Source organism: Medicago sativa, chromosome 8, assembly GCF_051527215.1.
Source record: "Medicago sativa cultivar Bolivia chromosome 8, Bolivia_mono, whole genome shotgun sequence".
NCBI classification, from domain to species: domain Eukaryota; kingdom Viridiplantae; phylum Streptophyta; class Magnoliopsida; order Fabales; family Fabaceae; genus Medicago; species Medicago sativa.
Window position 1 is genome coordinate 31,604,403 of NC_140756.1, and position 25,951 is coordinate 31,630,353.

The window sequence follows — 25,951 nt, forward strand, 5'->3', positions numbered from 1 at the left end:
CAAGATTTATGTGAACTTCTTTGGCTAGTAGAGTATATAATGCTCTAGTGTTTTGATCTGAATAAACCAAGATCAAAAAATTTCTTCAACTTCCTGGAAATAGGAGGGCTCTTTGCTGATTTTTTATTGACGATTGATGTAAATGGAATTAAAATGATTCCCTAACATTCATATACATAATTGTCATATTTTGTTGGCTTCAAATATAAACTAATATATTTACATTTAATGCCATTGTACCAATGCACTTATTTACCATTACCAGCAATAACATTATCATGGGAAGATCCATTAGGGCTCAAAAGATGATTTTTCCTTGACCAGTGCTCTTGAAACCTTTGTTTTGCATACTCTTTGTAGTCAAAATCAATTTTGTTTACATGCTCCTGAACAATGTATTGTGAAGATAGTTTACATAAGACAATAGAGGTTAAAATGTTTACTCTCCTATGTTCAAAATATGTAAAGGTTAAGACTTGAATAACAAATATTAGAGTGAAAAAGTAAACATACCGAAACGATTCCCCAAAGGCCCCATAAGAGATGACTTGCAAGTGTATACTTTTCGATTTCATCAAGTAGTTGCTGCACTTCATTATCACTAGGTTGTTCTCCTGTGTTCAAAACCTACAACTCATGATAAGAACAAAAAATATGCATGATGAATTGCAAAGTTACATGTATACTCACTATTTGTTAATGGAAAATGCTACTTCTCAAGAAAAAAAACTTCAAGAATTTTTCAAGAAATAGTTGGCAAATTTTAATTGGATGATTTATTTGTCCACTTCCTATTTTTCAGCCACACCTCCTTGAATTGTGGCAAATAGTGCATTGTGATTGGCTATTCTTTATTCTTGAAGAATTCTTGATAAAATCTTTCTTGATAAATAGCATTGCTCTTTGTTAATTTAAAGGCTTAATTACACATTTGGTCCCTTAATTAATTTTCAGGTTTCGTTTTGGTCCCTTAATTAATAAAAGTTTCGTTTTGGTCCCTTTAATGTACTTCCGTTAGTCAATTTAATCTCTCCCCATTAATTTTAAAAAGAAACCGTTGGATTATGCAAGTCTGTAGTATCTTATAGTGAACCATCAACACTTAATCTTTTTTCTTCTTCTTCGTCTTCCTCCTCCTCTCTTCTTCAACATCTTCATAGACCTTCATCAAAACAAACACAAAAAATTCAGAAAAAACTAAAATTCAACCTTATAAAAACATAAACTCACATTTAAGGGATAGCCCAACAAATTTTAATATTTTTCTACTTTATGAGATAGATGGTACCTCCATGATTAAGTACAAAAGTTTCAATATTCTAAACTGATCTCACCGGTGAATATCATGTTTTTTTTCCTCTGTGGTGGTGAATATTCTAAACTTAATCTAAACTATAAACAAATGAAAATTGTGGTGGTGGAGAATGTTACGTTCCTCTCTCTTTTATTTTTTCGGTCCAAATAGTATATTGCGTCAAATCTCAACAAATAATGAAAAATACTTAGTTTTGTCAAAAAAAAAATGAAAAATACTTAGTTGAGTTAGCTTTTCAGTTTCATCGTTTTTTGTTGTTTTTTTATTTTCATAAATTCACTTTCAAATTTCTAACAAACTTTGTTTATTATTGAATTTCTCTTCTTTGACAGAATTGTTTGTTGAATATAATTTATGTTTTAGAGTTAAATATTCCAATCTTCTGTTTTGAGATAGCCCAATTCGAGTTTCTTTTGGAGAGATCCATTTAAGGGTTTTAATGAAAATTTGATTGTGAGTTTATGATTTTATAAGGTTGAATTTCAATTTTTTTTAGGTTTTCTGGGTATGTTTTGATGAAGGTCTATGAAGATGATGAAGAAGAGAGGGGAAGAAGAAGAAAAGGAAAAAATATTAAGTGTTGATGGTTCACTTTAAGTTACTACAAAATTGCATAATCCAACGGTTTCTTTTTCAAAATTATCGGGGAGGGACTAAATTGACTAACAAAATCACATTGAAGAGACCAAAACGAAACTTTTATTAATTAAAGGACCAAAACGAAACCTAATAATTAATTAACGGACCAAATGTGTAGTAAAGCCTAATTTAAACCATGTATCAGTATATTATTGTTCTATTTATTATAAAAAAAACAAAAATAAAAATAAAATAAAAAACAGAAAATTACAAAAATTAAATTAGCAATGTTAAATAAAATGAACCATGTAACATAATCTTTTAACATACAAAATCTAAATTTTTACCTGAAGAACTCAAATATGTCTGCACAAATCTTTGACGTTCCTCCAAATCTATCAAGAGAAGCGCAAATACATAAAAGTAATTTTTGAATGGGGATATAACGAAAGAAAATTATGATGACAAGTTTTACTGCATACCGGGATATTTACTATAGTCAAGAATATGTGGAGTTTCGGTATGATAATTTGCAGCCATCTCAGAATCGGGATCCTAGGTAAGATCGGGGAAGGGTCCATAAGATTGTAAATCATAGGATTGTAACACGGATCGTAAGATCCTACCACATTTAGAAATTTATATAAAAATTTAAATCGTAGCAAAATCAGAAGCAAATCACACCTAATAGCAATTAAAAACGTCAAAACATGAGAAAACCACTCAATTTTATAAAAACAACAAAAAACTTCCAAACATGGATATCTGAGGGGAGTGTTAATTGAAACCAGGTCGCGTGACCCGACCAGGAAGCCTAGACCATCCATAATGGTATATAGTTAACCTATTTAGCACCACATTAAATAGTATCCCCCATTGTGGAGCAAAATATATGGGTGCCTATGGAGAAGGGTCGCTATGGAAGCACCCTCTCTCTCTTCATTTTTTGTTGGTCATATTTAATAAATCTTAATAAATTAAATAAATTTTGTTAAAATGTAATGATATAAAATTCTTTGTGAGGTACCTATTTAATAATTTCTATTGAGGTGCTGGGTTGGAGAAAATTGGTGCTTATTAAGTATTACCGTAAAATTAACGATGTAGACACAGATGACCCATTTAAGCATCCAATTTGAGGTGCTCTGTTGTAGATGGTTTTAGCATCGTAACAGATTACATCACCTATCACAGAGATGATTCCACTGTCTGCTAGCAATTTAGGAGTCCAATTAGCATATGGAACATGGTGATATGGATCAACATCGTAAAATCGTAAGATTTAAAGTACTAGCCATAGATTTTAGAGTATTACTTTTCCCACCCTATAGCCTTCTCGCGCGCCCTGTTTTTTTGACCAAAATACCCTTCATCCGGACTATGTAACCCGGACAATATTCGGATCATATAATCCGAAATGATTTGGAAATCACCCTGACCCATGGGACTTGCGAAACATGGCTTTGATCAGGGTGAAATACAATCCGGAAAACATAATCCGGACAAAATGGTTGTATTCCGGAGAGGGAAATCCGCACGCCCTGTATTTAAATCAGGCGGGAAAAGTAGTCGTTTCTTTCCGAAAAACGTAATCCGGACAGCTAGGGTATATATAGTTCTCCAGAACCTAGCTGAAGCAGACCACCTTTATCAAAAACACTCCCCACACCTCTAAAAAACACTCCATTTGGGCGAAAAGATGGTTTGGAGCAGAAATCTGGCCATCAAGGGGAGTTAACATCATCATTTTCGACTGAATGCAAAGGTAATGTGTATATAAACCTTTCCCTAGTCGATTTTTAGGTGATTCACATTTGATGACGTTGTATGATCTTTGCAGTACTTTTCCGGAATATGTAATCCGGACTGCATTCATGTGGTCCGGATTACGTGTTCCGGAGTATACCAGTGCAGAAACTGTGTTCATTTTCTGACTCTGTTTCACACTGTTTTCAGTCATGGTTGTTCCTGTTGATCCCCCAAATGATGATCTACCTCATAATGAACCTCCTGTTGTGTTGCCGCTTCTTTTACTTCAAGATGCGCATGATTCCGGAAATGTCAAATCCGAGAATCCCCCACCACCACCCCCGAAAGTAGAGGATGCTCCTCCTCCTATTCCTCCAGTTGTTGCTGTTTGTATTGACCAGCGAGAACATTTTACCACCAAACACAAGTTTGCAACACGCAATGATTTGTTGGAGTGGGTTCGGGAGAAAGCTAGGAAGCTTGGTTTTTCCACTGTTATTAGTAAATCCGATAACGGTGGCAACGGAAGAAACGCATTTGTTACTTTGATATGTGAAAGGGGAGGTTCATACACCGAGTACAAGAGAAAAAGTAGGCGTGAGATAGCTGGTTCGGTTAAATGCGAGTGTCCGTTTAGGCTGAGAGGTTACTTGTTGACTGGTGGTGAGTGGAGCCTCAAAGCTGGTGATGGTAAACACAACCATGGCATGACAGATGTGTTGAAAGGTCATAAAACCGCCGGTCGTCTAAACCCAAATGAACGTGTTCACCTTGAAGAGATGGTGGAATCAAATGTTCCTCCGAGGCAAATGCTTACCATCTTAAAGAAGAGGAACCGTACCACTTCAACTACCATCAAACACGTTTATAATGCTACTTACAGGTATAGGCGGTCCATTAGGGGTACGAGGAATGACATGCAACATCTCTTGAAGTCTTTGGTTGATAATGGTTACGTTTATCATTGTAGGAAGTATCATGATTCTGATGAAGTCAGTGATGTTTTTTGGGCACATCCAGAGTCTATCAAGTTGTTTAACACGTTCTCCACGGTGCTTGTGTTGGATTCCACATACAAGACAAACAAGTATCGTCTTCCATTGCTTGAATTTGTCGGTAACACCTCTACCATGAAAACATTCTCTATTGCTTTTGCCTATATGATGTCTGAGAGGCAAGACAATGTTTATTGGGCTCTTGAGAGGTGTCGTGAGATGTTGTACTCCAAAGATCTCTATCCCAAAGTAGTTGTCACTGATCGGGACAATGCTTTGATCAATGTTGTGGAATAGGTTTTCCCTAAAGCTACTACTTTGTTGTGTTCATATCACATTGGACAAAATGTGAGAGCAAAGTGTAAAGTGGATTGCAAAGTGACATGTCTCAAAGGCAAGAATGGGCAAGCGATTAAGCCTGGTTCGATAGTGAAGACTGTGATGGCTGCATGGATGGATATTGTGGACTCTGAAACGGAGGAAGCATATATTGATAATTGGACCCGGTTCAAAGTTGTATGCGCAAAATTTCCCAAGTTTTTGGATTATGTTGAAAAGACAATTTTGGATCCGGTTAAGGAGAAGTTTGTGAGGTTTTGGGTTGACAAAAACCTTCATATGGGAAATACTACAACAAACAGAGTTGAATCTGCACACGCTCGGTTGAAAAAGTATCTGAGTAGTAGTATGGGTGATTTGAGCACAAACTGGAAATCCGTTCATGACATGCTAGAGTTGCAACATACCGCAATACATGCTTCGTTTCAGACGAGCATTATCATGCTTGAACATCGGTTCAAAGACAAGGTGTTATGGTCTAGGTTGATCCGGAACATTGCCGAATACAAAACCAAATAGGTTCACATATCATGTTTTGTATCATGGGAGATTGAGGGACAAGTTCAACCTTTATCAAACTTCTAACCATATAGGCTAAAATCTCATTTTCGCGACAAAGTCATTCCAATACTTTCATTTTTCCGAATATAAAACCAAATAGGTTCACATATCATGTTTCGCATCAAGGGACATCGAGGGACAAGTTCACTGTTTATCAAACTTCTAACCACATAGGCTAACATTTCATTTTCGCGACAAGGGTCATTTCAATACTTTCATTTTACCGAATTTCAAACCAAATAGGTTCACATATCATGTTTCGCATCAAGGGACATCGAGGGACATGTTCAACCTTCATATTTAACAAACATGTAAGCTTTGCATCATCTCGTAGTGGAGTACAATAAAGGACTTGAAATTGGTACGGATAAATCAAGATGTGGTTGTTTGAGTTCGATCACATACGGATTACCGTGTGCATGTATGCTAGCTTTGAAGATCAAGAACGGCACCGCCATTCGTTTGGAAGAAATTCACACCCATTGGAAGAGGTTGGGGTTCGAGTACGAGGTTGACCCGAAGCTTCAAAAAGAAGACATCTCTCTATTGCCAGAATGGGATATTCTCCAGGTATTTTTTTTTTAAAACTATGTTAGTTTATGTTCTGCCCAGGATTTCTGTTTCTGTATTCTGTTCTGGTGAAATCCGGATTATATAATCCGGATATAATCGATGGATTCCGGATTATGTAATCTGGAAATGTAGCATTTACGCCCCATGCAAGTGCATTTAAGGCTCATGCAAAGGGTGTATCGTGAAGTTCCAGATTATACAATCCGTATTACCTTATGTATTTCGGATTGTATAATCCGGAAGGCATCAGTAATAGTCACAGAATGCATGTTTCTGACTGTTTTCCATCAACAACAATAATTACAGTTTTTTACACATTGTAGGCCCAGTTCAAGGACGCCGATTACAACATGAAGGTGCATTTGAAAGAACAATTCCGACAATTTGTTTTACAGGAAACCACCTCTATGCGTCCACCGCCATATAAGGTCACCACCAAAGGAGCTCCAAAGAGAGATAAGCAAAGCATTCGATCGACAAGGCGGTCCCCTTCCCTATGGGAGATTGTTGACTCCCAAGAGCAAAAACCACAGGGTTCACACACACGGTCAACAGGGACGAATAGAAAGAGTGCACGGAAAAGCAACATGTCTCCTACTCCTCCTAAGCCAATCCCAAAAAATCCAAAGAAGACATCACCCGTTGAAGTCCGCATACCACACAAAGACCAAATCCCAATTTGGATGCATGGCTTTATTGAAAAGGTTACGGATGTACCCGGTGATGGCCATTGTGGGTTCCGAGCAGTTGCGGTCCTACGTAACTTAACTGTTGATGATCACGTATTAGTCCGGTACAACCTTTACAAAGAGTTTATCGGTGTAGAAAATGACCGCTATCGGAGGATGATTAATGATGATAGGCGGTATAACGAGGTCTTGGACGCTCTATCCTACTCCGGTATTGGCAATGCACCACCGGATAAATGGATGACAATGCCAGATATGGGGTTCCTCATCGCACAGAAATTCAGCCAAACGGTTGTTGTGTTGTCTATTGGGAAATCAGAAACCTTTTTCCCTCTATGTGGTCCACCGCCGCCTCCAACTATCGATCCGTTGATATGTCTGGCATATGTGAATGACAACCATTTTATGGCCTTGAAATTGAAGGTTGGTTGTCCGATTCCTCCCACTTCCGCTCTATGGAGACAATACCATCGAGAGGATGCAGACACCTGGCCCGATAGATATGTCAGCCGGATGGCAGATTATAATGAGCTAAGTCGGGCGACGGGTGTAGCGGTCGTAGAAGATGATGAAGAATTGTACATTGTTGAAAATCTTGATCCCGATGAGAGGGTTGGTGCTGGTCCTGCTCCTGGTGTGAAGGTTGAAGTGGATGGTAGTCCCATTGATCTTTCGGCGCCATAGATTAGATATATATCATTAGTTTAGTTGAAATGTATATCATTAGGTGAAATGTGTAATGATATAAATTTAACTTTTTTTGGTATAATGATATATATATATATATATATATATATATATATAAAATCATTTTTTGATATAATATTTAAGTTAATTGTCTTTTATACAAACATATATAATGATTTATTGGAAAAAAAAAATGATAAAAACCACAATGACATGCAAATCTGTTTCAGTTCTGTGCACTTCTTCATTCCGGATTATATAATCCGGAACTCCCCGAGGGCAAATTTGGAAAATAATAGGGCACGCTAGGAAATGCATAGGGTGGGAAAAGTAACACTCTAGATTTTAACTACCATGTTCGACACCATATTCAATCGACTCCGCCACAAAGCATTATTTTTTTTTTATAGTTTTATAAAATTTGGTTTTTTTTTTATTTTTATTTAAATTGAAAATTCATTTTGAATCTCGGTTGTTTACTACACATGAAAACATTATTACCCAAAAAAAAAAATCATTCTACAATCCACATGTTTTTATACAATTTACATTTGGCAGTTTTCACTTCTTAACACCACAAGTTGCTACCTTTTACATAGAGTTCAAATGATATTGCATAGAAACGTTATGAAATTGATTTTGTCATCCAGAAAGTATTAGTGGCGCAGCGCTGCTTATATGGATATCTTGGGACCAAAGAACAAAATTTCTCCCTCTGTAATTGTTTTGTCTTGGTTTTTCGGGTGTCAAACATTGATTAAGTTTGAACCTTTTTAACCTTTGATATCTCATTTTTTCTTGGGAAGGGAAAAATAAGAAAAAAACCCTTGAGAATCGAGGTCCGGGAGTTGTTTTCGTTATGGGAAGGTGTTAGGCACCCACAACGACTATAGTATTCTATAGGAGCCGTCTTTACTCTCTGCGCGCGCGCTTTATTTTTAAATGCTATTTGAAAATATTATTTACACCTATGGGTTTGCTAGTTTAAGAATTGGAGGGAGATGAATGTGTTTGGATTTTTGTTTTATTGGACTTGGAGAAGCTTTGACTTCTTGCCTACATACCCTTTTAAGGGATCAAACTCCATGTAGTTCTCTTCCAAAAAAATGTTTTTGTTTTTGTTGGTTGATTTTAATTTTGAAAATGGAATTCTGAAGAATAAGAGAGAGAGGCCTCAAGGGCATAAGATTTGGAAAATGTGAGGTGTGATTAGTTATTTTGCAAAAAGGTCTAAGTATGATTAAAGTTCATTAAGGTTTTTGTTTAAGAAAATAAAGGGAAAATTCAATGGGATTTTGATCCCAAGGTTTCTTTGGAAAATTATTTGAGTGAAGTCGTTCACATTTTTTGGAAAAGGGAATTTTTCTAAGTATCGCGATTCCTAAGCATACATCTAAAGCATACATTCCCTAAACATACATCTAAAGTATCCATGTGATGTGTGTGCATGTGTCGGTGTACATCATTAAAGTTCATTGTCCTTTACATATGCCCTAGTTTACATGCTATGGTCTTGCAAGAATTTAAATTGCATAAAATAAAGTACAAAACAACCCTAGGTTATACATACTAAGTCTTGACAAAATTTAAAGTGCAAGAAACAAAAGCTAAGCATATAAGATGGAGGATGAGATGCTTATGGATGAATGAAACATGAAATGAGAGGGTTAGTAGCATAAGGCATAATAGAATAGAAATTATAAGCAAAAGAAACACTAAAAAAAACTTGCAAAAAAGTAACAAAACTCTTAACATAAAAGTGGCAAAATATACCTAAAATTTATCATAACATCAAAACAAGTATATGACCTATAATCCTCATATCATGACAATTTTTCAAAGGTTTTATTGCAGCAATAATGTGAGAATTATAAGAACATATTCAAGTCAAGAATTATGATATATTTTTAGACACATTTGGCACTTTATTTTCACAAACAATTATTTACATGACTTGTAAAACAAGAAACTAACACCATACATCACAAACAGTACCAAATACACTAAACTAAAGACAAACATATCACAAAATTTATTCATCAAGTATCAATCATCATGAGACAAAATATTGGGATCAAACCATACAAAAAAACTTCACAAACATTGACAAAAGGCACCAAAAATCACAAACAAATTCACCTATATTTTTATCCATTTTTAACATGTCAAAATATTATGAGAAACAAGCCTTAAGTATCAAAAAATGATTGCAAGAAAGTCCACAAGATTTTTTAGAAATTTTTAACAAGATTTTTAACAAGAAATGAAAAGGAATTGAATTAAGAAAGAACAAATCATTTCCTTATATTTTTGATCAATGCCTAACATGTAAACACATCAAGATTCATCAAAAATATCAAGAAAATCATTGAACAATTTTTTAGGAATTTTTTAAAAGGTTTTTGGTAAAACAGTGGTGTAATTATCAACATACAGTGTTAAAATAGCAAGAAATATGACAAGAGAACGAAATCCAGCACAAAAAGGCCCAAGCCCACAGTTATTGATGGATCTGGATCATCCAAACGCCTCAGAGGCGTTGGATTGATCCAACTCCATCAAAACCCTAGATCTAAAGGCTAAAAACACGCAGACCACAGCAAGAGAAAGCAGACACACAGAACAGGCAAATCCACGACGTACACGTCATTAACCCTAGATCTAAAGGCTAGGAACGAAGGAAGGCTAAACCAGAAATAAACCGGACCGGTTCAAGTGCCTATAAAAGCACAAGAACACCGGTCCAATTCATTTCCTCTCTTCTTTCTCTCTCTTCGTTGTTGTTTAGTGAGAGAAGCTCTCACTTCTCTCTACAACCTTCATCTTCAACCTCACGAATTTCTGGAAAAAACAAGAACACCGATGAAGGTTCCGGCGACGGTTAGGTTTCCGGTGACGGAACCACCGCGTCGGAATCTCATTCTTGACTGCTTTTGAAAACTTTTTACACTGGTGTGTTCGTTCTTTCCATCTGAGTTTGAAAACCTAACTCGTTCTTCCTAATATTCACTGGATCGGTGTAGATCTACATCCAGACCCTTCGGTTTCAAAGTTTTTTTTTCAAAAGCTTTCAATAAGTTTTCTGAAGCAAGATCCTTCGTATTTGTTCGATCTACACCGATTAGTGAAGAACACTACTCATGCAATTGAAAGCTGGAAAATAAGCGGTGATTTCGAAGGTTTACCTCTTCGAGCTTCGGAGATTCGAACAAAAGATTCACAAGAAAGCTTTCTGGTAAATAGTTGAACCGAAAATAAATCGGTGTTCTTCTTCTTCTTCTTCACCGGTTTGATTCTTCTTCTTCGATTCCTCTTCTTCTCAAATTCGAACACTGTGATCGTATGAATTTGTCACTTCGGTGACGAATTTGTGCTGGAATTGCAGTGATTTTGGTTCGATGATGAAGATTCAGATTTGAATCTCTGAGAACTTCACGAAATTCGCTTCAATTTGGTTCAATTTGTGGTTCTGGAAAAGTTAGGGTTTGTGATTGTTCTTTTGTGTTCTTGGTGAATTCTGAGATTCTGGTTATTCTGTGATGAATCAGTGTGAAAATTGTTGTGAATTGATGAGTTTTTGTGATGAATTTGTTCGAGATTGATGAGATTGGAAATGGTTAGGGTTTCTGGTTCATGTGTTCTTGATGAAGTTCATATGAATTTGGGACTTTGATCCGTTTTTCTGGAAAAGGGAAATGAGATTGTGTTTGTGTGAGTTGGCAGAAAATGAATGGTGTTCCCTATGTTGCATTGATTAGGTGGCCTTTTATAGTCTGCCATGTGTAGTTGTGACCCAATGAAATGGTGACACCTGGACTTGGACTGAATGGCTCGGCCTTGGACTTGAAATTCTGACTTGGGACCTTTTTTGCAATTTTTGGAAATTGAAGGACTGTTCTGCAATTATCTAAAAGACAAGGACTAAACTGCAAAAACAATACAAGGACTGGACTGCCAAAATAAAGACTATAGGACTAAAGTGCAATTATCAGAAATTGGAGGACTAAAAAAGAAAAATAACAAAAAGGACTAAAATGAAAATAAAAGAAGAATAGGGACTAAAATGAAAATAATAATAAAATTTGTTAAAATTGGTAACTTGGAAAATAACGTAAAGTGAAACCAATAAAAAACACAAAAAGGACTATAATGAACCAACTACACAAATGAGGTACTTTAAAGTAACCTCTCTCTGTCAACAGGTACGAGTAGAAAGAGTGCACGGAAAAGCAACATGTCTCCTACTCCTCCTAAGCCAATCCCAAAAAATCCAAAGAAGACATCACCCGTTGAAGTCCGCATACCACACAAAGACCAAATCCCAATTTGGATGCATGGCTTTATTGAAAAGGTTACGGATGTACCCGGTGATGGCCATTGTGGGTTCCGAGCAGTTGCGGTCCTACGTAACTTAACTGTTGATGATCACGTATTAGTCCGGTACAACCTTTACAAAGAGCTTATCGGTGTAGAAAATGACCGCTATCGGAGGATGATTAATGATGATAGGCGGTATAACGAGGTCTTGGACGCTCTATCCTACTCCGGTATTGGCAATGCACCACCGGATAAATGGATGACAATGCTAGATATGGGGTTCCTCATCGCACAGAAATTCAGCCAAACGGTTGTTGTGTTGTCTATTGGGAAATCAGAAACCTTTTTCCCTCTATGTGGTCCACCGCCGCCTCCAACTATCGATCCGTTGATATGTCTGGCATATGTGAATGACAACCATTTTATGGCCTTGAAATTGAAGGTTGGTTGTCCGATTCCTCCCACTTCCGCTCTATGGAGACAATACCATCGAGAGGATGCAGACACCTGGCCCGATAGATATGTCAGCCGGATGGCAGATTATAATGAGCTAAGTCGGGCGACGGGTGTAGCGGTCGTAGAAGATGATGAAGAATTGTACATTGTTGAAAATCTTGATCCCGATGAGAGGGTTGGTGCTGGTCCTGCTCCTGGTGTGAAGGTTGAAGTGGATGGCAGTCCCATTGATCTTTCGGCGCCATAGATTAGATATATATCATTAGTTTAGTTGAAATGTATATCATTAGGGTGAAATGTGTAATGATATAAATTCAACTTTTTTTGGTATAATGATATATATATATATAATCATTTTTTGATATAATATTTAAGTTAATTGTCTTTTATACAAACATATATAATGATTTATTGAAAAAAAAAATGATAAAAACCACAATGACATGCAAATCTGTTTCAGTTCTGTGCACTGCTTCATTCCGGATTATATAATCCGGAACTCCCCAAGGGCAAATTTGATCAAGTTATTCATTTGCTCTTCTTGAGAATAATACTTAAGTTTTGATATTATTTTTTTTTTTTTTTAAGTTTCATGGATTGCTTTGATCAGGGTTTGTTCAAATATTGGGAATATCGGGAACTAAGTCTCATCCTTGCAAATAACATATACTAATTTATTTTTAAATTTTAGAAATTCATTTTGTTAATTTTGTAATTTTAATGTATCATCATTAAATTGTTCCATCGTGGTCCCGTGATCATAGCTCAGTTGGCAGGGACATACATTATTATATGCAGGGGTCGGGGTTCGAACCCCGGACATCCCACTTATTCACCTTGAAAAAGGTGAATTCTAGCCAATAGGCTACTTGACAAAAACAAAAAAAATTGTTCAATCGTGGAGTCTCCATGATCATTTTTTTTGTGGAGTCTCCATGATCATTTTTTTTTTGTTGATAAATTGTATAAAACTAAATATATATCATAGCTATTTAACCCTAAATTTGATGAAGATGAAACAGGGCCGGATCCATTCACGGTCCATGTGTGGCTAAAGCTACACATTCAATTTTCATATTTTTTTTATTATATATAAATAAGGACAATAGTTATTTTGATCTTTAAATGTGTAACGAGTAGTTACAATAGTCTCTCAATGTATTTAAATTTTAAAATAGCCTCTAATTTTGCACTTTATTAGTTAAAATAGTCTTTGAGGTGACAATAGATAAGTATATTGAAGGACTAATATGACAATTTTAACAAATTATTTTAATGTTATGTGACTAACAAAGTGAACAATCCGGGACTATTTTAAAATTTTGATACATTGAGTGACTATTATGGTTACTCCTTACACATTTGGGGACCAAAATAGTTATTACCCCTTATAAATAAGACCCAATATGTCAAGAATAATAACAACAAGTAAACAACCTTGTGCAAATCTTGTGGAAACAAACAAGTGCGACACATTTGCTATAATTCATAAGATTTTGAAGGTTGCTTTGCTTTTTTCGGTAGCCACCGTAAGTGTTTGTCAGATTTTAGCCCTACTTGTACCAAATGTCTGGATCCGCCCCTGAGATGAATTATGAGCAGAGATGTCTGTAAACATACCAGAGATGGAAGTCACTCGTAGTTTTGCACAAAATCAAGAAGGAAGACCGGAGAACACGAACCGAAGAGGGTCGTACTTTTGCTCCCCTAGGAGGTGCCTCAACCTGATTTGTACATGATCTATTTATAGCAATTGGATTGATTGGATTGGATATTGTTTTATTTTTGTCAAATATATTTTGAGAATTTCTTTTACCATCCTACCATCTTTTCACTTACTAGTATAGTACATGTATGAGTTGCCTAATTGTATTCGCTTACTAGTATAGTACATGGATTCAACTTACTACAAATTTGTATTTTCAAGGACACCCTCTTATAAGCAAAAATCAATATTTTAGATTCATTTATTAAATTATGTATGTGGTCTATAATAAAGACCATATACATCATCGATTGAATGAATCTAAAATATAGATTTTTGTTTATAATAGTGACCGAAGGGTGTAGTAATGTAGTGCGCGTACACGCACATATCAAGTGTCAAACTTGAAAAATTTACACCAATTAATACTTTTATGTCAAAAATCATGTCAATCACCAAAATTTGTACTTAATTATCATCACGTATATTTGTTCATCGAACTGATTTTTAGTGCGTAAAGTTGTTCTCAAAAGACATGGAATTTGTACATGGAATTTTGTAAACAATAAAAAGACATCAAAATTATAGTCATAATAACTTCAGAAATTGTTATCTTAAAAAAATTACATGTACTATAACCATGTGATGATAATTAAGTACAAAATTCCATGCACTTAATTTAAATGTCTTTTGATTGTCCCCAAATTCAGAATAATCATTTTTTACATGGAATTTGTACTTAATTATCATACGTGTTATGAGGCTTCAAGAAGGATGTGAGTTACGTACTTACATTCGTAAGTTCAAATTTTGTATTGAATACTAGTGCCCCTTTTGCACTTGTTAAACAAATAAAAAAGGTAAATATTATCTTAAAAATAATATTTTTTACACTTGTAAGAAACCCCCTAAAAACAGAGGGAAAAAAATTACGAGATTATTTTGTAAGAAATCGTGCTAATCACCAAAATTTATACTTACACGAGAAAAAAGTAAAAGTTGAGAAAAGATATATTGTTGTGAGTCTGTGACTTACAATTTTTTTATTACAAACTTAAATATGTAATTGCTTTTTTTCTAAAAAAAAATTATGTAATTTCTTTTAAGGTACATAAATTTGTTCTCCAAAAAGTTTTCTGAAGCAATAATAGCCTACTTAGATTAATATTAAATATTAAATATGCATTTTAAAGGAACAAAGAATGTGATGTTTTGCTTTTACGATAAAAATATTGTGATGTTGATAAGTAAACTAAAACACATCAAAATTAATAAACTGGTTTTGCTTACCATATTGAAAAGTTTCGAGTGAAAGAGTGCACTTCAGTTCCATCTTGACATAAACGAGTCTTTCGCATCATAAAGAAAATTGAAGTAAGCATGCCTCCATGTCCTCTTGAATAAAAGAGAACCAAAAACTATCCAGAAGCCTGTTGCAAATCCAACTCCCATACCCATATAGAAACATTCCATTAGCTCGGATCCTTCCTCTTCTTTTGCCATAACTTTTGTGTCCTCATCAGGGGCATCATCTTTGCATTTCTTAATGAGTGGAGTTCCACAAAGTTCAGGATTGCCCATATAACTAAGAGGTGTAAAGCCTTGAAGTTGGGTTCCTAATGGGATTTGACCTTTCAAATTGTTGAATGAGAGATTTAATACCTCAAGAAAAGTCAGAGCAGACATGGTTTGAGGAATTTCTCCTGAGAGTGTGTTGTTTGAGAAATCAAGGGATTCTAATTGTTTCATGTCGCCAATTTCTTCTGATATGGTTCCTATTAATTGATTTTGTGACAAGTTTAAGGATTGTAATGCAGTGAGCCTGAATATTTCTAAAGGAATTCTACCGGACAAATTGTTGTTAGAAAGATCAATGGCATGCATATACTTACGATAGTTCAAGTCATTGCCTTTTACAAGTAGTGGAATAGTGATTGGAAATCTATCACCTGCGACAATTGTAGTTGTAATAAAAAATGTATCATCTGCTGAAGCATTATTGGAAATCATGGTGGTCATGTTATGTAGGCAGTGAGGTATTGTTCCTGTTAATCTATTATCAGCAAGATCTAAAACCAATAATGAAGATAGTTGGCATATTTCCAGAGGAATATCACCACTAAATTCATTTGACCTTAGTTGAAGAGCTTTCATATCTTGTCCAATCCAATTTGGTATATTTCCAGAAAATTTATTGTTCCTAAAATTAACAATCATGAGTTTTTGACAACTTTTTAATGACACTGGTATCTCCCCATGCAACTTAGTATTATAAATATGCAACGACATGAGGTTGGATAAGGAACCCATTGAGTGTGGAATCCTGCCTGTTAGATTATTACCGCTTAGAACAACATTAATAAGAGATTTCCAGTTTACCCAGCATTCAGTGAGTCTTCCAGATAAATGGTTACTAGAGACGACCAAGTACTCCAACTTACTTTTCTCTTTCATATTATGACATAAGAGGTGAGAAAGGGGCCCAGACATATTGTTACCATATATATTAAAAATAATCACATTTGAAGTTAATCGAGGAAGGCGACCACTCAAACCATTTTCAACCAGCCATACAACTTCAGAGTTCAACAACACATTTGACATGTCCCAAGACATGTTATTTCTGCCTAAAGAGAGAAATACACAATGAGATGCCAAACTCCAAAACATGTCTTGTGATACATTTTTAAACGAGGAGAAGTTTATCCGTAGACTAGTGAGAGTTGTTTGTGTATACAACCATGGAACAAGTTTAAGATTTGCATACTGCAAAACAAGCCCATGAAGTTTAAAAGGAGGAATCCAGTGGGGATCAAAATCGAAGATAAAGGAAGGTGAACCAAACAACAAACGTTGTAAATTTGGGAGCTTGGCAAAATTTCTATCAGACAGAACTCCAGATAGAGGATTTTCATCAACACCTAACACCTCCAAATTTGATAGATGGCCCAAACTTTCAGGAAGGCTTCCATTCAAGTGATTTGTGGAAACAACAAGGTATATTAAGGATGACAGATTCCCCAAAGTAGCAGGAATAGAACTAGTAAATGAATTAGAAGAGAGAACAAGTTGTTTTAGACCTCCAAGTTGGCCAAGCCAATCAGGAATTGCTCCACTCAGCTTGTTGTCTTCCAAATTCAACACATCCAATTTTCTAAGATTCATTAAAATTTTTGGTATTTGGCCATGGAAACTATTTCCCCCAAGTTTTAAATAAGAAAGACTACTTAGATTGAACAACCATATAGGCAATTCAGAAAAGAAATCATTTCCAGAAAGAACAAGGTATTCAAGTGAAGTGAAATTGGCATATGGAAGAGAGGGGCTCAAACTTTCAAGTGAGCAACTTCTCAGATGTAACTCGGAAAGTGAAGGAAGCATGGTCAATATCTGAAGCCAATGTGTTTCCTTTTGGAGATTAACATAACCCAGGTTGAGAAATTGTAAGGATGATGAGAGACGAAGAAGCCATCTCAAATCATTAATCACAAGATTCTCATTTTGAGACAAGTCAAGATGAACAATATTGGAAAAGTTTCCACTCCCATAAGAAGTGTTAATTGATGACATGTTTTGACAATCCAACGACAAATGTATAGCGTTGAAGTCATTGTTACTCAAATCCAAGTAGTTCAAAAACTCAAGCTCTAATATAGAAAGATGAAATTTACCTGCCAGACAATGCGTTTTGTTCTTTTTGTTCCCAATAATGAAATCATCATTAGTGAAACAAGGGAGGCTGATATTTGTGACTCTGCCATTCATGTTACAATGAACTCCTCTCCATTCACAACAATCTTCAATGTTGGACCATGTTGACAACATGCCTAATGGATTGGTGAGTCCATGTTTAAAACAAAGGAGTATTTGTTTGTCTTTTTGGTTGCAAGAAGCATTTGTCTCACATATTACTATATTTAATATGATTACAAATGAAAATAATAGAGAGAGGGGTACATTTTGGGAGGAGATAAATTTCACCATGTTATCACTAGATATGAAGGTTTAAGATATTGTAATTAGTCTACCTTTGGATGCATTATATATAGGTGGCACATATGGAGTGTCAGTTGGGTTAACGACCTTGGCTTCCTTTTTGGGGAGACCCTTATATTATTATTATTATTTGAAAATTGTTGATAATATATTTTCATCATTTTTTATAAAAAAAAAGGTAAAATATATTACTGATAATATTTTTACTGTTTTTTTCAACTTATCATTGATGAATTATATTATCATTGTGTAATTTTTTTTTTGTTAATAATTCTTTGTAATTTGTTTTTTGAGCAAAATATTATCTAATAAAAAGACCAGGTCATTTTGGGTGGTTCACAAATTTACCTTGGATGCATTGTTTATAGGCCGCACACCCCTGTGGAGTATCAATTGGTTTTTTGGTTGTTGTTAACAGGTTATTTATAGTTTATAATGAAATTAATCCAATATTTTAAAGTTATATAATTATGAATAAATGGATAAAGTATTGTTAAAATTTAATGATATATAGTTATTACTGGGACCCACTTAATAATTTATTTCTATCTTTTTATAAAACTCCTTTCAAATGCATTAAACCTTGTATCAGATGATTATGTGTGTAGAAAAACAGGGTTTAGAAGCCAACATACAAACTAGGGTTTATAGAGAATTTCTCTTGGCAACAAACACTAGGGTTGGGATTGTTTTGATTCACCTTGAACAAAGCACTATTAGGATTGAGTCTCTTGGTCACGGGAAGAGGCTGGGACTTGGGTAGAATTAGGTTTGAAGACTGATTCTTGTAACTCAATATCTCTTTGTAAAGAAACTCATATCATTATAGTGGAACGGAGAGCTGCTCTCTCCCCCAGAGTAGGTCATCATTAGACCGAACTGGGTAAACAGATTCTTGTGTTCTCCTTCTTCCTTTATCTCTTGCTGTTTATTTTTGTTTGAATTATATTTGTCACCCGCTTGATTTGATTGCTTGGTATTAATTTGCTCCACGCATCAAGTTTTATTATTGGTGTTTTTTTCACAACGAATTCACAACAGCGACGTCGAGTGATAGCACCAAATGATATTCTTTATTCAGGTGGGTGAATGATGAACAAGTGTTGATCATCTTTTTCGGAGTTGTTCGGTCTTCGATGGTCTCTGTATTGGTTCACCAATAGTTAGCGATGGACACAATCGGTCTATCTTTTTAGGAGGTTATTCAAAGAAATTACTGTCTATTTTTTTATTTGATCAGGTTAGCTGGTGTGTGTATTACATGGAAGGAAATAAATTCTCTCATTTTTTAGCATAATCAGGTTTTGATTCATCATGTTGTCTACAAAGTTAAATTTTGAACCTTATCATGGTTGAAATTGAAAACCAATGTTTTGTCTTTTGATTTTCAGCTCTATAGTGGCATATCCCGGTTGCTTGTTTGGGACTTGTTACCTAGTTTGAGCTTATTGTTTTTTGTTTGTTTTCCCATTTTGGTTTTCTAGTTGTTGTATCTTGATTCTTTAGTCTATTTTCTTTTTGTACTGATTAGGAAATTTTGACCGTTTTAATATATTTCATTTTGATTTCTTAAAAAATAATATAGAAAACTAGTGATACTTGGGAATTCTCTATGTTTGGGTTTTCTCGTCACATGTTGAAACTTTATTTATTCTTTTATTTATTTGACTTACTGTTGAACCATTATCGAAAAACATGCAAGAAATTATTTAGGTAGTACTATTATAACAGTACTTGTGTTATTTTACAAATTCACACTAATCTTAAATTACATGGAGACTTGTAAACAATCTAAAGACAACTAGAGTTTATTTTTGCAGGAAGACAACTAGAGTTTTATTAAACACCACAACTGAAAGATACTCCAAAGAATAAGGCACTTCCATAAAGTCGCAAAAAACATCGGTCCATGACATGCTGTCTACCTGCAAAATAAATCAATACTGATATTAAATGACTTGCAAAAATTACATTCAGTAAAATTTGTGATGCATATCGATTTAGATTATATATAATATAGTTTTTTTTTGTGTTCGGGATTTAAACCCCAGACCTTGCATTAATTATGCATTGTCTTTACGAATTGACTTAAACTCACGGGGACAGATTATATATAGTTTTATTTCGAGTACATGCACAAAAATTGTTCGAAAGTGAATATTTACCATTTTTATTAAAAATAAATTTTTGTACCAAAAAAAAAAAATTATAATAAAAAATAGTGAAAATTGAGATTTTTTTTATTAAAACGTATCGACAATATAAGGGTCTACAGTTAGATCGGGTTCATATTAGATAACTTCTAAAATTTAATAGAAAGTAAACTATTAGTGGTTAGTTAAAATAACTTGAGATAGTAATATGTAAAAATTCATCTTCATCACCAAAATTTGTAGCTTCTTTTTCCAAAGACGAAAATGTGTGCTTAATTATCATAATGTGTTGGGAGAAAAAGAAATAGTGAGAAAAAATATACTTTGAAAGTTGCGATAAATTTTTATTTATTTTTACAACTTAAAGATGTATAATTGCTTTTAAGGTAAAGTTGTAATTAAACCATTAAATTGGTCTCTTGCTTTGTAAGCCACTCTAAAATTATTTCATTAGTCACGACTTTGTTAATATTTTAAACTAGTTGATGTCTTTGTTAAAAGTTTCTCAAGGTCTCTCTTCATGTGACAAACATAAAGAATGAAACCTAATTGAAAAACTTTTGACAAAGAGAATGCATATAGTTTAAAATATTAATAGTCGGACAATAATGAGTCGGACAATAATTTGAAAGTGACTTACAAAGATAGAAAACAAGTTGATGATTTACTCGAAAAGTTGTTCACAAACAGTTTTCTAAAAAATGATTGTCTACTTATATTAATTTTAAATTTGCATTTCAAAGGGGTAAAAAACCATTATGTTGATAAGTGAACTTTAACACAAAAATTAATAAGAGGAGTGTTATTTGAACAACCATTTGGTGGACAACTTATGGGACAACCATAATTTACAAAGGAAAAGTCGGTATTGGCACGAAAATCAAAGCAATAGAGAGATAAAGTAAAAAATAATGTGAGTATGAGAGAGAAAGTTGTCACAAAAGTTGTCAAAAAATGGATGTTCAAATATCATTTCTCAATTAATAAACCGGCTTTGCTTACCGTATTGAAAAGTTCCATCTTGACATAAACTGATCTTTGACATCATAAAGAAAATTGAAGTAGGCATGCCTCCATGTCCTCTTGAATAAAAGGGAGCCAAAAGCAATCCAAAAGCCAATTGCAAATCCAACTCCCATGCCCATATAGAAACATTCCATTAGCTCAGATCCTTCCTCTTCATTATTTGCCATAACTTTTGTGACCTCACCAGGGGTTTCGTTGTGTTTGCATTTCTCAATGAGTGGAGCTCCACAGAGTTCAGGATTACCCATATAACTAAGTGGTGTAAAGCCTTGGAGTTGGGTTCCTAATGGGATTTGGCCTTTCAAATTGTTGAATGAGAGATTCAATACCTCAAGAAAAGACATAGAAGACATGGTTTGAGGAATTTCTCCTGAAAGTGTGTTGTTTGACAGATCAAGGGACTCTAGCTGTTTCATGTTGCCAATTTCTTTTGGTATGGTTCCCATTAATTGATTTTGTGACAAGTTTAAGGATTTTAATGCAGTGAGTCTGAATACTTCTAAAGGTATTTTACCTGACAAATGGTTTTTAGATAGGTCAATAACATGCATAAACTTATCATAGTTTAAGCTGTTTCCTTTTGCTAGCAATGGAACATAGATTAAAAAAGCGAGACGTGAAACAGGATCTAAAATATAAAATTCATCTTGTGAAACATTATTTAAAACCATGGAGGTGATATTTGGTAAGCACTGAGGTATTGTTCCAGTCAATCTATTATTTGAGAGATCCAAAACAAAGAGAGAGGATAGTTGACATATTTGTAAAGGAATGTCACCACTAAATTCATTTGATCTCAATAGAAGAACTTTCACACCCTTTCCAATCCAGTTTGGTATATTTCCAGAAAGTTTGTTCTTACTAAGATCAACAGTAACAAGGTTTTGGCAATTTTTCAATGACATTGGTATCTCCCCATGCAACTTAGTGTTATAAATATGCAATGACATAAGGTTGGACAAAGAACCCATTGAGTGTGGAATCCTTCCTATTAGATTATTATTCCCTAGACCAACATGAATAAGTGATTTCCAGTTTGCCCAACATTCAGTGAGTCCTCCAGATAAAAGGTTATCAGTGACATCCAAGTACTTCAAATTGTTGTTCTCTATCTTATTATGGCATAAGAGAGGATAAAGAGATCCTGATAAATTGTTATCACTTATCACAAAAAACTCACATTTGAAGTCAATTGAGGAAGGCCACCACTCAAACCATTATCAACCAACCATACAGCTTCAGAGTTCAACAACACATTTGACATGTCCCAAGGCATGTCATTGTCCTCTAAATAAAGAATCGCAAAGTGAGATACCCAACTCCAAAACATGTCTGGTGATACATTTTTAAACAAGGAGTTGCTAATACAAAGTTCAACAAGAGATGTTTGTGTGTACAACCATGGAATAAGTTGAAGATCTGCAGAGTCCAAGAAAAGGTAATGAATTTTAAAAGGAGGAATCCAATGGGGAGGAAAGTCAAAGATGATGAAGGGTGAACCCAAAGATAATTGTTTTAAATTGAAGAGTTTGGCAAAATTTCGATGGGTCAGAATTCCAGAAAGATAGTAATTCTCTCCAACCTTTAATACTTCCAAATTTGAGAGTTTCCCCAAACTTAGAGGAATACTACCAGTCAAGTTATTTGAGGCAACATTGAAGTGAATTAAGGATGACAAGTTCCCCAAAGTTGTTGGAATAGATCCAATTAATAAATTCCCATAGAGATTCAGATAGTGTAGGTTTGAAAATTGGCTTATCCAATCTGGAATTGTTCCAGTCATCTTGTTGTCATTCAAAAACAATGAATTCAAGTTGCGAAGATTGAATAATTTTTTGGGTATTTTTCCATGAATTTGATTTCCTTGAAGATTCAAATAAGAAATATCACTTAGATTGAACAACCAAACAGGCAACTCAGAGAAGAAATCATTGAAGAAAGATCAAGATATTCAAGTGAAGTGAAATTGGGATAGAGAAGAGATGGACTAGCACTTTCAAGTAGACAACTACTCAAATGTAACTCAGAAAGTGAAGGAAGCTTAGTCAATATCTGAAGCCAATCAGTTTGCTTGTGGAGATCAATAGAATTTAGATTGAGAAATTCTATGGATGATGAGAGACGAAGAAGCCATCTCAAATCATTAATCACAAGATTCTCATTTTCTGACAAATCAAGATGAGCAACATTTGAAAAGTTTGCACTCCTATGAGAAGTGTTGACTAATGAAAGGTTTTGGCAATCCAACGGCAAGTGTATGGATTTGAAATCGTTGTTGCTCAAATCCAAGTAGTTCAAAAATTCAAGCTCGAATAAAGAAAGATGAATATTACCTGCCAAACAATGTGGTTTATTCGTTTTCATGTTGCCAATAGTGATGTCATCATCATCAGTGAAACAAGGGAGGCTGATATTTGTGACTCTGCCATTGATGTCACATTGAACTCCTCTCCATTCACAACAATCTTCTTTGTTGGACCATGTTGACAACACGCTTAATGGATCAGTGAGTCCATGTTTAAAACAAAGGAGTATTTGTTTGTCTTTTTGGTTGCAAGAAGCATTTGCCTCACATATTACTATATTTAATATGATTATAAATGAAAATAACAGAGAGAGCAGTGCATTTCGGGAAGAGATAAATCTCACCATGTTATCACTAGATATGAAGGTTTAAGATATTGTAATTAGTCTACCTTGGATGCATTATATATAGGTGGCACATATGGAGTGTCAGTTGGGTTAACGACCTTGGCTTCTTTTTTGGGGAAACCCTTATATTATTTGAAAATATATTGCTTTGTGCAAAAAAAAAAAAAAGTAAAATATATTGCCGATAATATTTTTATTGCGTTTTTCAACTTATCGTTGATAAATTATATTATCAATGTGTAATAATTTTTGCAAAATATGTGGTCTAGTATGTGAAAATGTATCAGTAAAGAGTGATCTATAGCCACTTATATTGATAATTTTAACTAGCAATTTAGTCATGTCTATTCTCTCAAAAAAAAAAAAAAAAGTCATGTCTATCTTTAAATGCACTTTCAATCCCCAATTTTCCTGGATGCACAATTTTGTTCCAAGTTTCTAAATTCAAAATTACAGTCCTTTGGTATAACAAACTTCTACTAATATTATGAAACCATTGAGAATAATACTACAATAGGAAGGGAACACCGTGATTCAAGGTATGTAATGTTTCCATCACAAATCTATAAAACATCTTATGCTACAACTTGATTGTCGAAACGTTGTAGATTTCCACACCATCACTCTCAACCTTTCACAACTTGAGAAACGAGACAAATTACTAATTTGGCACGGAAGGTTTCATTGGTGTGTTGACTAAGGTAGGGTCTCTTAACTAATTGGTCTCAGCATTCTTGTAGTATAAAATACGGTAAACTACATTTTCTTTTTCTTTTATAGGAAAATGCTAGTTGTTAGCAGAAGTCGAACCCTAGACCTATTTTTTAAACTCCTTCAACTCCCCAACACTTTAAATTTGGATCGTAAACTAAATTGTACAGTATGTTATTGCAATTTTTCTAAAGCCGATATCGAGCGAAGAAAAGTTATTAACACATTTTATCTCCAAAAAAATTATCTTTATATTTTCTTATTTTATCACACTGATTCCTCTTATTTTTTCACTCTTATTTCTTTCATTTTGTCTAATCTCTCTTTGCATCATATAATAATAATATATACATTCACCACAAACCTTCTCTCTAGTTTTTTCTCTTCATTTTATACTTGCTTCTTACTTAAAATGTATGATTGATTTCGTTAACCTAATAATAGATATTAAGTAATTCAATAATAATAAAATTTTTGACGGAAAATTTTATAATAATATTAAATTTGTCAAAAAGATTTTATTTTTCAGGTCTACTCCAAAGAAGAGAGTATTAATTTATATTTCTAATCCTATTATTTATAATAATTGACGGTAAAAGAGGAAAAATAATTAAAATAATTTGGTAAGGAAATAATTTATAAAACTGAAAATAGTTCCATCAAAATACACAACTTTTTTTTTTTTAAGAAATCAAAATGGAATTAAACACCAAGAGTGATTCAACTCGCACAAGGTGTGCAGAAGAGAATCACCCTACAAATTACAAAGTTAAGGTCAATTGCCGAAGCAAAAGGCAATCCAAAAGAAGAAATAAAATGGAAGAAAGCTCCTCTCTAACACCCATACATAATAAAGGGTCCCGCCACCAGTCAGTATAACTGAAAGCGGATGGGAACATTTTAGCTTTCAACCAAGCAAAATACAAAAACTTAACGTTCTCCAATAAGTTCTCCAAATTATTTGTAGTGTTGGAAAAAATTATGTTGTTTCTTTCCTTCCAGACAACCCAGCAGTCTGCGTGCCAGATCACTTGGAAGAAAGAATAAGTAAACCGCGGTAATCCCGCCAAATGACCGAACTGATGAAGATGTTCACTGACGAAACCTGGAGGTGTGAAATTGATATCAATCCAATGATAAACGAGATGCCACAAACTACCAAAGAAGTCACATCGAAAGAATAGATGACACATGGTCTCCGGGTCGCCGCACCCTCCGACACAATCAACATCATCATGATGGAGGACTCGCCTACGAATAAGATTATCTTTGGTGGGTAGTCTGTTGCGGAGAAGACGCCAAACAAACACAGAAACCTTTAGCAGAACATGTTTCAACCAACCAGCATCAAAAAGGCCAATCTGCAGAGATGTGTTAGGCATCGCAAGATACTGATATGTCCCCTTAACAGTATAATCGTTAATGGGATCAAGAATCCACTCCCACAT

General features: G+C 34.5%; 2 protein-coding genes and 2 pseudogenes across 2 annotated transcripts in view; 1 reads left to right on the forward strand and 3 right to left on the reverse strand.

Annotated features, from left to right (window-relative positions):
* Positions 1-222: 222 nt before the first annotated feature.
* LOC146898427 (putative choline kinase 2) overlaps positions 223-25,951 on the reverse strand; it is a 33,055-nt gene continuing 7,326 nt past the window's right edge. Inside the window, exons 7-8 of the mRNA XM_085732670.1 lie at positions 514-614; positions 223-386 (exon numbers count right to left, since the gene is read on the reverse strand). Coding sequence (XP_085588796.1) covers positions 249-386; positions 514-614 — 239 coding nt within the window. The 3' untranslated portion in view covers positions 223-248. The remainder of the gene's footprint in view (positions 387-513; positions 615-25,951) is intronic.
* Positions 2,356-7,484, forward strand: LOC146898428 (uncharacterized; annotated as a pseudogene).
* LOC146898429 (receptor-like protein EIX2) lies at positions 15,046-17,982 on the reverse strand. Its single transcript, XM_085732668.1, has one exon. The coding sequence runs from the start codon at positions 17,947-17,949 to the stop codon at positions 15,289-15,291; it is 2,661 nt and encodes an 886-aa protein (XP_085588794.1). The 5' UTR covers positions 17,950-17,982; the 3' UTR covers positions 15,046-15,288.
* Positions 21,122-23,836, reverse strand: LOC146898430 (uncharacterized; annotated as a pseudogene).